This window comes from Empidonax traillii, unplaced genomic scaffold (genome assembly GCF_003031625.1).
Source record: "Empidonax traillii isolate 1590-97213 ecotype Southwest subspecies unplaced genomic scaffold, ASM303162v1 scaffold475:size860808, whole genome shotgun sequence".
Lineage (NCBI taxonomy): Eukaryota > Metazoa > Chordata > Aves > Passeriformes > Tyrannidae > Empidonax > Empidonax traillii.
Window position 1 is genome coordinate 621,853 of NW_020955668.1, and position 12,160 is coordinate 634,012.

A 12,160-nucleotide genomic window follows, 5' to 3' on the forward strand; every position below is an offset into this window, starting at 1 on the left:
CTCACTTGGTTTTATTTTGCATAAAGTATGTCTGTGTAAACTCTGCACTAAATTCTCTTGCAATGAAGTGATAGGAGACAACTTTAAAACTTCTTCAAAAATAATTAACCTTGATTATTTTTGATGTAATACGAAATCTCCCTCTTTCTGGAAATGAAAATGTTCCACTAGCTGTTGACTCTCTTTTCTTTGGTGGCTAGAAAGAGGAACTAGACGGTGTCTTTGAGGGAAAAGGCAGGGGCATGCTCTGTATATAATGTTATATGAAGTTCATATCACAAGTAGAATTGTTCTTCAAATGTTTTAAATTATTTTTAAAGGTTACATGAACATAATGTCAGGCAAGGTTAATTTTTTTTCCCTTTCAGATACATTAACCTTCATGAATTGATGCATGTATGTTTCTAGTTTCCTATTAAGAGAAGTATAGTATGTCCCACAGTGGCAATCTCCATCTGTATAAATGCTCTAGACCCTTTCACCACAAACTGCGTCATTTCCATGCTCACAAACAATATCGTTTATTTCCATTCAATTATAATCCTGCCCTGATATACTGGGGTGCATTCATATCTATGAATGTCTTTCCATATCCATTGTGCGTAAAGAATAAAGAGTCTGATGCTGTTCACAAGAGTTTTGATAAATTAATTTTTTTAACTGAATCCTGAGGGACAGCCTGAATGAGCCCTCAGCAGGAGGTGTGGTCCTCTGCAGGGAAGCATTCAGCTGAAGGGGCTGTTCTCTGCCACTTACAATACATTTAATCTTTCTTTTTGGCAGTGAAGATTTGCACAGGTCTTCTGAAACATGCTTATTTTGCTACTAATGTCAGATGGTTATGGAGCATTTAAGGATCCCACCAGGTTTTTGAAATCCATTACCTTCCCAGAGGATCTTTCCATTACAGAAGTGTTAGTCTATAGCTACAGTGTTGGGGACAAAATGATTTGGGGAAGGATTCGTAATGGGATATGGATCCCCTCACCTCTAGGTCATGCATTCACAGGCAAGTAGGCTGTGATTGAAAGACTCTGCAGCCTAATGGCTCCTTGGGGACTCATCTGAAAGTAGCTAATGGCTTCAGTGTAGGTCTCACTGGATAGGTGGTCATAGTAGAAATAAACCCTACCCCATCCCACGCAGCAGTTGCCGGCAGTCTGATTGGTGATGTCAGCAGGGAAATCGAAGATGGATGTGGACATTGAGGCTCTGGATTGAGGTTGTTGCTGGGGCAGTCTGTATGTGTACGTTAGGGAAGCCTCGCTGTCTCTCCTGTAATTATTTGCTGGTAACATCTCTGTTTCCAGTGTACTGAATGCAGTGTGCTTGTGGAGCACTGTGTTTGTCTATATATGGGTTCTGCTTAGTGCAGGATTTGATTTACAGCAAACATGTGTAGAGCAGAGGTATTGCAATATACTGGACCATTACTGACTGTGCACCACAGTTCTGTGCAGCTTTGCTCCTTGCTCCCAAGTCCTTACCCATCTGTGACCAGGTTATTTGGCACCTCAAAAAGGGAGGCACACTTCAAAAGAGTGGTGATACGAGGCACAGTTCTTGGCTCTTTGTGTTACTCGTTTGTTGCCAGCAGATGTTTTTTCCTTTGAATTCCCTTAATCCATGGAGTAGAGTGAATCTTTGTAAATAGTCCCTCTCCAGCTTTTCTTGCAGGCCCCCTTTAGGTACTGGAAGGTGCTGTAAGGTCTCCCTGAGGTCATGTCTTCCCCAGGCTGAACCATCCCAACTCTCTCAGCCTGTCTTCATACAAGAGGTGTTCCAGCTCTCTAATCTTTGTGGCCCTCCCGTGGACTCTGGAATCCTTGGAATTAGGGAGAATGATGTGTTGAATCAAGATGTCAGTGACTGATTTTGGAGATCATATGTTAAGGTTTCAAGTGAAGAAGTTATGATGAGAGATGACCATGTAAAGAAAAAATCTCTTTACGAACATCAGGAACTGAGGAGCCATGGGGAGAGTTGAGAGGTGTAACAGGTTATGTCTTTGGGTTAAAATACTTCACAGCTGTCTCCAAAATGAAAGTCCTTCCTAATAGTAACTGTCACTTGAACAAACAAAGGCTGTCAGCATTAGTGATATATAAAAACACTGCTTTTTATTTTTTTTTCCCTATACTCTTCACAACTTTATCTCATCCTTTATAAAAAAGGACATATAGACAGGAAGATAACAGATTCTGTGACACTCCTTATTCCTGATATTGTCAGCATGCATGTTTTGCTAATGTAAAATGGATATGCAATGTTGGTGCACTTCCAGAAACTATCTTGGGTACTGCTGGTGAGACAGCAGATGTGAGTGTTCAGTAATGACAGAACATAAAATACCTCTTGAGGAAGCAGATATTAATCATAGGTTAGTTTGGCAGATAATGTGTCCATGTATTTTGATCCATTTTAGCTGAAGCATCCATCCAGGCAGTTGCTCCTGGACAATGGGAGGATGCAGATCCTGTGTCTGCTTTTGTTGCTAATATAGCAAAGGAAGTCAGCAGTTAACTTTATGTTTGCTCCTGTTCAGTATGCAAGAAGTGTGAGTCGCTGCAGTACACTGAGCCACCCGGAGTTTCTCTTCCTGACTTTCCTCCTGCTCCTTTCTGACCTGCATAAGTAAGGTCGTTCTTGTGCCCACGTGGGCCTTTTCACTGATCTTCATTGTGCAGCTGTACTGAGGCTAGAAATTACTTGAACCTAGTAAAAGCATTGGAAATACATGTGAAACCTAATATCCCATGAAAAGAGTTAATAGAAGACAAGGAATTCCAATCCCGTGGTGCATCCTCACCTCTCACTGCTGCTGAGGGGCAGGTGTGCAAGATGGTGCAGAGCTGCCAGGGTGAAAGGAGGTATTTATACAGTGCATGATCTAGACTGATGTCTAACTGCTCATTTGGCTCTTTAACGTTGTTTTAAATTATACCTTTACCAGGGTCCAGAGCATTCATCAGCCAGGCCTGAGAGGTTTCTGCAGATGAGCAATGATGATTCTGACGCCTATCCAGTAAGTAGTTTTGTCAAAGGCCATGTCCTTTTTTTTTCCCTTCACATCTCAGAGATATTTCTTGTAAGAAGCATCCTTTTAGCTGGGTATAGCAGGTTAAGATTTAGCTTGGTGTAACATTAACTTGACCCCAGTAGAAGTAATGGAAGTGTGCAGTATTGCTGCTTCATTGCAAAGCTGAGGTCAAATACAATTAATCTCTGGCAGCATGATCTTTTTATGGCTGTTCCTCAGGGCCAGTGATTCTGCTTGTTTATATTGCTGTGTGTACTGCAAATAGGTGTCTCCAGCCAATTTCTAAAGAAGGCCAAGTGAGACTACTCCTTGCTTTTTGCAGAGGAGCTATATTGTACTGCTGGGAGCATGAAAATAAGCAATTTCTAATTGTGATTCACCTAAGACTTTCATAGGTTAGTCATTCATTTCTACAGAGGATGTATATTGCTCCACAGGATGCTGGGCATCCACTTCCCCACTGCAGGTTTGCTAATAGACGTTGCCATGCATTTATTGAAAAGCCTTTAAAAAAAAATAAAAAAAAAGGCAAAATAAAATGGATATTTCAGTTTTGTTCTTGACTTTGTTACCCTTCGGGCAATGATAGTTCCAAAGCCATGTTCCTCCTCAACTAAAAGGTATTTTTGTCACCTTGCTCTCAGTAGATAAAGACCTGTTTGAGTGACTATGCTTAAACACTGTCAATTGCACATAATGAGCAAGTTATAAGTTTTATCACAGAAGATAGGAGCTCAAGCTACAGATTGGGAAATTGGGTTAAATTCTGTACCAATCTGTAGAGAGGTTATTGTGTCTATACATGTGCTTACCTAATATATACATATGTAGCTATGGATACCCCCCCCCCCATATTCATAAAGTATATAAACATTTATAATAATGTAATAAAATAAGAGGATGGAACACCTACCAAAAAAGGAGAGAGTGCAAGTTAACTGTATACTCACAAATTCAATTACAGCTTAACATTCTTTCAAAGAGATTTTATGTCTTTCACCTGCTGAAGTCCAAGTCCTCCTCAGTCTTCATTCACTTTATTTAAATTAATGGAAGCTTCTTGTGTTTATCTGCATACATTTTTAGGAAGAAGTAGAAATGGAAGCAAGTGATTTATAGGGATGCTTCCCTAGCTAATAAAACATTCTCAGCAGAGAGCTGCTAATTAACTTTTTTTGAGAAAGGGAGTTGCTGAGCGGCAAAAATAGAAGGATGGCTTTCAAGCCTTTTTTCTGATCTTTTGCACATTTTTCTAATGCCTTGAATGTCTCTCTCAGGAGTTCAGTGAGCAGTTTGAAGTTTCCCAGCTGTATGAATGCAACTGGATTGTGGTGAATTGTTCAACTCCAGCCAACTACTTTCATGTCCTCCGAAGACAGATCTTGCTGCCGTTCAGAAAGCCGGTAAAGTCACTGTAATGAACTTGGTTTTTTTAGGGATATTAACCCTCACATAAAGAGGAGTCTTCTTTGCATATGACATGCTGCTGAAAAGGATAAGAATCATTGGAGAAAAATCTTAACTGAACATAGGTTGAAGTTACTATTTTGATGGGAAGAAACTCAGCTCTGACTTACTATGATTCTAAAACTTGATTTTTAGCTTTGCTTCTATCTGGCTATGAAGATCATCAGATGAGCTTGCCAAGATACTACTAATGTAGCTAACAGGTTGCATAAGTATCATCTGCTTGTCTAATTGCTGGAACTTCAAAAACCTAAGATACAACTGTTGAATGTTTTGTTGATTCATAGCCTGTGGTTTGATTTGTTGTCAGAAAGAAGCGTAAGCAATGAGTTTTGAGAACCTTCAAAAGGAGTAGACTACCCAAATCTATTGAGTAATTTTGAAACCTCCATGGCTTTCAAAACAGGAAAAATACTATGTTTGCTATTCACATTAATTTATTCTATAGCATATACAGTTTGTGGGTTTTGGATCAACAGTGTTGCAAATGTTGTATGTAATAATGTATATAAAGCAGCTCCTGAGTGCTGGCAAAATTTCTGTCTTACAGCTGATTGTTTTGACACCCAAGTCACTGCTGAGGCATCCAGAAGCTAAATCCAGTTTTGATGAAATGGTGACTGGTAGGTGACCCTAAAGTATTATGGACAAATAATTAGCTATACCAAGTTGCATGTCAGACTGTGGAGACGAGAATCTGCTCTGGAGAGTTTGCCTTTTCTTTTGCCATAATTTCTGGGAAGCTGTCATGGTGAGATCTAGCACATGCTTTTACTGAAAAATCTACTTCAACTCAACTTTAACAGGTTTATCTTGTAACCAGCCATTAATCTTAAAGCAGTGAAAAGTGCATTCCCATGTCTGCAGAGATGTTCTCCTCAGTAGGCTGCTATGTCTCCACTCTTTTTCTCTTCATGTAAAAACTTAATTGTTCTCTTTACTGCCCATGCCCCCGACCCCAAGATGTGAATGGCATAGGTTCTAATTACACTGTGCCCATTTGTAAGAGTAAGGTGCCCAGTTCCTCTTACAATACTCAGTTTTGGGGTTGTTGTGTCCCACCAGTGATCCAAAGCGTGATGAGGAGTTCAGCGCTGCAGGCTACCACCCCAGCTGTTGTTGGCAGGCCATCAGCACCAAGAGATACGTAGTGACTGCAGAAGGAATACTGAAAACTTCAGTGATGTTTTTTTTTCCTGCCTTGCACTGGTTTTAGGACATGTTGGAGTGGCATGAGGAAATGCAGTGACCTGTAATGAGTGGGTGACTAAAGTGATCGTTCAGAGCGAGAAAGTGTGCATAAGGTGTGCTGGGCTGTCTCCAGTTACACTGAGTGTCTTAACTGCTGTCAGAAGAGAAAAACTGCTCAGTTTTTTAAGATCACATTACAGTGTGTAAACATGCTTAAATATTGCATTATCTCCTTTTTGTACATGAGTAAAGTTTGATTCTTAAGCAAAGGCATTTGCTGTTTTTACTGCTGTTTAAAAGCTTTGCAAAACAGGCCAGAATAGAAATTCTGTAGAGTTTGTGATTTCTCAATATGCCTTGGGAGTTCCCTATACTTCAGGCTAACCCTCAGTAGTGGCCAAATTCTTAATTAACATTGACTTCTGACATGCTTGTTTCTGCGGAAGAGGACAGCAAGGAGCAAAGTATTGCTGACTCTCAGCTAACTCTTTTTGCTCTGCTTTTAATGGAAAAATGAGGAGAACAAGAATTACTCCAGCTGACCCAGTCAAGCACAGTCTTTTTTAATGATGAATTCTGCTGTTCAGTGAGACACGATAATTCTGACATAAATCAGTTCCTCTTTCATATGTTTGTGCTGTTACTTTTCTTCCCCCAAGATAAATGGTTCAAACAGGAGCTTATTCTCCTGGTGAGTGGGTGTGCTGATTTAGACTAGGAGGTCATGCTGCTGTTTGCTGCCCTGCAGTTGGTTAATGTAGAAATAGTTCTAATCATTCATATAAGAGAGCAAAGAAAAGGATCTTTTAGACCATCAGGTCCCTCTTCCAGTTCCGTGTATCCCAAGCAGATTGTATTCCTGGAGTTGATGTCACAGGGGAAAAGATCTCTGAGGATATGCATCTGGAGTTGTGTTTAAACATTATCACTTATTCTCAAGTTCTCAACCATATGGCTCAGTTCTGTGCTAGTTCTTACTTTGGATAATGCCATTTTAGCTCTCAAACAGAGGTTTAAATAACTATATGGCAGTAATGTACATACTTGTGTAAATATTTCTGCAGTTGTCAGATTTAGTTGCATTATGGATATGTGGTTTGTTTTTATATAAGAATATTCAAACATTTTGTAGAGCTATATTAATGTTACATGGTTGAAATCATCTTGGAAAGCAGAAACAGTATTTCAGGTAATTCTTGGGAAAAAAAGAGCTGGAAGCAAAGATGAGCTATCCAACCAATTTAAAAGTAAAGGTGTAATGCACAACACAAAGCTAAAAGATAATCCACTGTTAACATGTTTTTGTCTTTAAGTGTCAAAGACTAAATTACTGACAGTCTTCTAACTTCTTGAAACTGAACTGCTGAAAGTCACTTTAGCGGAGTTACTGGTCTGAAAAGCAGGAGTAGAGAGGCAGGAGAATCCTGTGATCTGTAACCTGCTTCTTGCTCAGTAAAGGACTTTCAGGTGGGCTGCTTTATTGAAATGTCAGTTCCACTGAGAGCACTTTTTCTAATTTGTGCTCCAAATAGGTACCACTTTTCAGCGTGTGATTCCTGAGAACGGGCCAGCAGCTCAGGCGCCTCATGAGGTCAAGCGAGTAATTTTCTGCACAGGAAAGGTGTACTATGATCTCGTGAAAGAGAGGAAGAATCAAGACCTGGAGAAACAAGTAGCTATAACCAGACTTGAACAGGTGAGCTCCCTGATCCTCAGAAGACAGGGTCCTTGGGGAGACTTCCAGCAAGGGGTTCCTGTGCTTTTCAGAAGGCACCACTTGCTAGAATGGATGGTAGCATTTTTTAGGATTTTGTAGCATTTGGCATCTTACAAGACATATTTTAATCCTTTGTGGCCTTTTGAAGAAGGAACACATAAATAGTATGCTGGACAACGAGATCCAGAAAGCTTGCTGACTTTTCCAGAACAACGTAACAGGTGAAGGTTACAATATGATGGCACCTTAAATTTGTATATGCTGTCTGTTAACTTTAAATGTTGTGAATAGCACACTTTGAAGTGTTTTGTCATTCACTATTAAGGACTTGTCACAGCTGCTTCAGCAAAAAAGCTGTAGAGGTGCAGGTGATCTGGACTATGACCTACTTCTGTTCATACTAGTACAGCTATAAAAAATGTGTTTATTTATTTCTGAACATTACATCAATTAGAGAAACATGGAGTCACTTTCCATGAAAAAGTAACGACTCACCATGGGCTTTAAACCACGTAAGAGAAAGCTTTGCCAGTTGTTACCATCTCTTTCCAGATCTCACCATTCCCCTTTGACTTGCTGAAAGAAGAACTTGAGAAGTATCCAAGTGCTGATCTAGTTTGGTGTCAGGAGGAGCACAAAAACAGTGGATATTATGATTATGTCAAACCTCGTTTCCGCACTATTGTGAACCACACTCGACCTATCTGGTAGGAGACTTTAAAATAATTGCTCTGTCTTCTGAGCTGATTTGTTTGCTTTTAAATGTGTTTGAGATTATTTTCAAGTTTCGTGTGTTTGGCATTTTTTTCCTTTTAAATTTGTTTTTTTGACTTGAGGGTGGTATTAATGGGTTAATTAGGTTCTTCACAAACCAAAACCTCTGAGTCTGGGTCCTTGGTGAAGGAGGGAAAAGGCTTCTACTACTATTTCTCAAGTACAACATGCATATTTTGCTCCTTCTTGTAGTTCTAAAAGAAAACCAGTAGCAAGTAGCTCTGTATTTATTGCCACTTTAGCACAGCACTTAGCTCTCTTGGATTTTTCTCTCTTATTGTCTAAGATTCTGTCTTTTAAGAATTTCCAAATGTTAGGTTTCTGGAGGAAACAGCTGTTGTAAGAGCTCACTCCAGGTACCTTTGCATTATTTTAGATGATTGACTCTTGGATCTGCCCCTGCAGCTGTCAGAGGAATGAGAATCTTCATTGCCAAAAGCAAATTATCTAATTATGAGGCAGTGTAGCTGGCTGCCCTGGGAGGGATGGGGGAGAAGACACAGCTTTATGATGATGGGAGGGGGAAAAGAGGGGGAAGCTGACAAAAAAGTATAATTTGGTACAACTTCGATTGATTTTTATTTAAGAAAGATTGATGACTAAATGTCCAAGCCAACTTGAACGCATTAAACAGCATATTCTCACGCTTGTTATTGTCAAAATAGTCTCTCTTCTCACCTCATTTGTCTGCCCAATTCTTTGTGTCACACAGGTATGTTGGCCGAGAGCCTGCTGCTGCAGCTGCCACAGGCAACAAGAACACGCATCTGGTGTCACTCAGGAGATTCTTGGATACAGCTTTCAACCTGGAGGCCTTTGAGGGAAAGACATTCTAACTGCGGGGCACTGACCCTTCTCTGGCTGATAGTCTCTCAAAACACTGCATCCAAAAGAAAACAAAAGAGGGGAAAACACTGGAAATTACGTATCTTTGCTTTACCAAATAAAAGGATCCAGCAGCTGACTTCATTAATATGTAACTTGCTTCCCAGTTCGTAAGGAAAAAATAATTCCAACTTGCCTTCCATCATTTTTTGCCACTTGTCTGTTTAGATTGGGACCTCTGACACAAGAAATGTCTCCTCTCCCAGGATGCAAGGCCTAGCTCGGTAAGGCTTGTATCACACCCTGTGGGCACTGTCTAATGACTGTAAGTAGAGCAGGCATGGACAGCATGATAGTGACGCACACAAGAGACTTTTTTTTACAAGGAAAGTAAATGACAGCTATTTCTGTCTATATATTGGAGAAGAGTAACGGAACCAAAAAACAGAGAGTTGGTAGATGACTTTGGCAGAGAAATGTACCAGCTGTGGTTGTTGCAAGGAGATGGTAAAGTAACCTGAGGATGTGAGGAGGAGGCTGAAAATAGGGGGTCAGGTTACAAAGTGTTAAACTGGGTGGTAACAGAAGGGCTGTGGACCACTCAGGTTTAAGGTCAAGGAGCCTGATGAAGGCAGACATAAAAGGGACCAAGAAAAGGTTTGTTTGGGGATAACTGAGGAGGAAAGAAGGGTGGACAAGACCACAGCTGATAGAGAAGTGGGTCATCAGCAGGAGAATTCAGCATCAAATGACTTCAGAAGAGGTGACATCACCAATTGCTTCCATTCCCTGTGCTGCCTGCTTTGATACTGTGTGGTATTAGGGAACTGTGGGATCCTGTAAACATTCTTATTTTGGATGAACATGTACTACTTTCCCCTCACCATGCTATTAGGATCTGCTTCTCTTTGACCTGGTATCATCCTTTAAAAGATTGTGTTTGGATGAAAAATCTGTGTTTGTGCAACAAGCAATGGATTCTCTGTTTTGTCCAGTGCTGTTTCCTGCCTCACATCTCCTTGCTGGTACTAATTCAACTCTCAAGTGGCTATTCCTGATTTACCCTTTTTTTATTTTAAGAGGAAGGTGGGCAAGCAACCGTTGCTAATTTACCAAAGGCCCATGCTGTGGTTTTGTAAAGTAGGAATTGATTTCTTTGGTCCCTTGTGTTTATTGGCCAATCAGGATATTAATTGCCATGTACTTTCAGTGTGGACATAAAAGTGAACCACGTCAGGAGCTGGTTCTGTGTCAGGTGGCTGAGGTACAGCAGGTGCTGAAGGGAGAGAGCAGCAGGGGCTGTTTTCCCAGGACATAATGCTTGGCTTCCCGGGAGTCACTGCTTGTGCTTCCTCCGCAGTGCTGGAAGGCAGGTGAGCCCTGTTTGCTCTCCCCTCCTGATATCATAACTAGTACTGTCAGAAGTCCTGTTCCCTCTGGCTCAGGAGAACTTGGCTATGGGTGGACCTTGTGACTGCAGGTTTCTGCAGCACCAACCTGTGTAGTGGCAGGAGACTCCTTCCCTTCTTCCTGCTGGCTGGCAGAGGGATGAGCAGGTCAGTGGTGTGGGAGGGTGCAGAGGAATGGCCACGCCTGTGCTGGAGCTGTAACCAGCTGCACAAGGGCCCTGCAGTGCCTGCAGGGTTATCCTGAGTCTGCTGAGCAGCCCCTTGGATACGGCACAGCAAGGGACTGGAAAACACATAGATGAGACTCCCTCCCTGTCTCCACTTCCCTGCCCTGAAGCTCCTTGGAGACACTTTTGCTCTTGGCAGTAGGTTCAGCCCTGCTGCTGCTGCCGTATTGGCTGTGACACAGCGGAGCACGACAGTTTCTGCCTGATTCAAGGAGCTGGGTGATGCTGGAAAGCTTCTTGTCTCATCAAAATAAACAGTATTAAAAACTTTCAACTATGATCAGGTACTACTTACCCAAGCAGGTTACCAAAGAGGGTTGTGTGCCATCTGCTGTCCCTTTGTTTGGCCTGGGTACAACAGGATGGTGAAAAAACAGTCCTGTCAGAGCATAAAATCAACGTTCCAAGGTACTTGCAGTGGGATTCAGAGCTCAACTTAGTCTCATGTTAGTGCAACTCGGTAGCACCCTTTTAAATCAGGCTGGTTGCCTTGGGCCTTTTCTCTCACTGAAGCATTAAAGCTCATTCAGTCTTTTGAAGCCTAATGAACTCGGAAAGTACTGCAGTTGACAGCCACAAATATTGTCTCCTGTCCCTTTGTATAGCTCAAAACATTAAGCTGATAGGCAGTAACCATCGCCCAAAGTATTTTAATGCTTTTCTGAATGCTTGTTTCTGTAGCAAGAATTGAGTGCAGCTAAATATTTCTGGCACTGTTTATTGTATTCTCAGTTTGCATAAGGCAGGTCAGTGCTGCATGGAGTCTGATAAATGCAGTTATGCCACAGCATATGCAGAGGTAGAAAACAAAATTGACATAGAAATATAAATGGTAAATGACAGATTTCCACTTTCATTGTGTATCATAGATTGTGGCATAATAGCTGCATAAAAGTTCCATCAAAGAATGTAAAAAACCCAATAAAATAAAAATACGTCTGAAGAAAATTCTCTGTTATGGCTGGTATTTTTGACAGTTTCTCTTTTGAGTGCTGGCATTAACATCCCATTTCTGGGGCAGGTCATTTTTCTGTTTTCTGTTTGTTTCCTAAATAATGGCTTATTTAAATACAGAAGTATTGAGGGAGGCAGCATTTGGACTAGAAGAAGATAATTATTCAAAACCATTGGGTTGAAATTGGTAATAGAATTGAGGTTATATTAGAATATTTTGTTCTATGATCTTCCAATTTTTTTAAATAATAAGTGGATGCATTTTTATTTCAATGAGAGTTTTTAAAATACTGAAACTAGACTGGAATTAACTTATTTCTAAACATTGAAATTAATTTCATATGTTAACAGCTTTCAGCTGTTAAACAATTGAAAGTCTACTAGAGCACTAAAAATTGCTAAATGCATAGTTTGTGGCACTTCAATGAGGCCCATTAATTAAGAAACTTACAGAGAGTTCTCAAATAGGTGCACATTAAATAGGTGCACTGTCAGCAATGGATGCAAGTTTCTGCAATGGTAGCTTCACACCAGGTTAAGAATATCTCTGTGATCT

General features: G+C 40.7%; 1 protein-coding gene across 4 annotated transcripts in view; it reads left to right on the forward strand.

Annotated features, from left to right (window-relative positions):
- OGDHL (oxoglutarate dehydrogenase like) overlaps window positions 1-11,586 on the forward strand; it is a 52,712-nt gene extending 41,126 nt beyond the window's left edge. For all 4 annotated transcript variants that reach the window (XM_027895926.1, XM_027895925.1, XM_027895924.1 and 1 more), the window contains 6 exons: window positions 2,954-3,025; window positions 4,318-4,443; window positions 5,058-5,130; window positions 7,231-7,394; window positions 7,968-8,122; window positions 8,902-11,586. In XM_027895926.1, the coding sequence (XP_027751727.1) occupies window positions 2,954-3,025; window positions 4,318-4,443; window positions 5,058-5,130; window positions 7,231-7,394; window positions 7,968-8,122; window positions 8,902-9,025 (714 nt within the window). In that variant the 3' untranslated portion in view covers window positions 9,026-11,586. The remainder of the gene's footprint in view (window positions 1-2,953; window positions 3,026-4,317; window positions 4,444-5,057; window positions 5,131-7,230; window positions 7,395-7,967; window positions 8,123-8,901) is intronic.
- The last annotated feature ends 574 nt before the right edge of the window (window positions 11,587-12,160 follow it).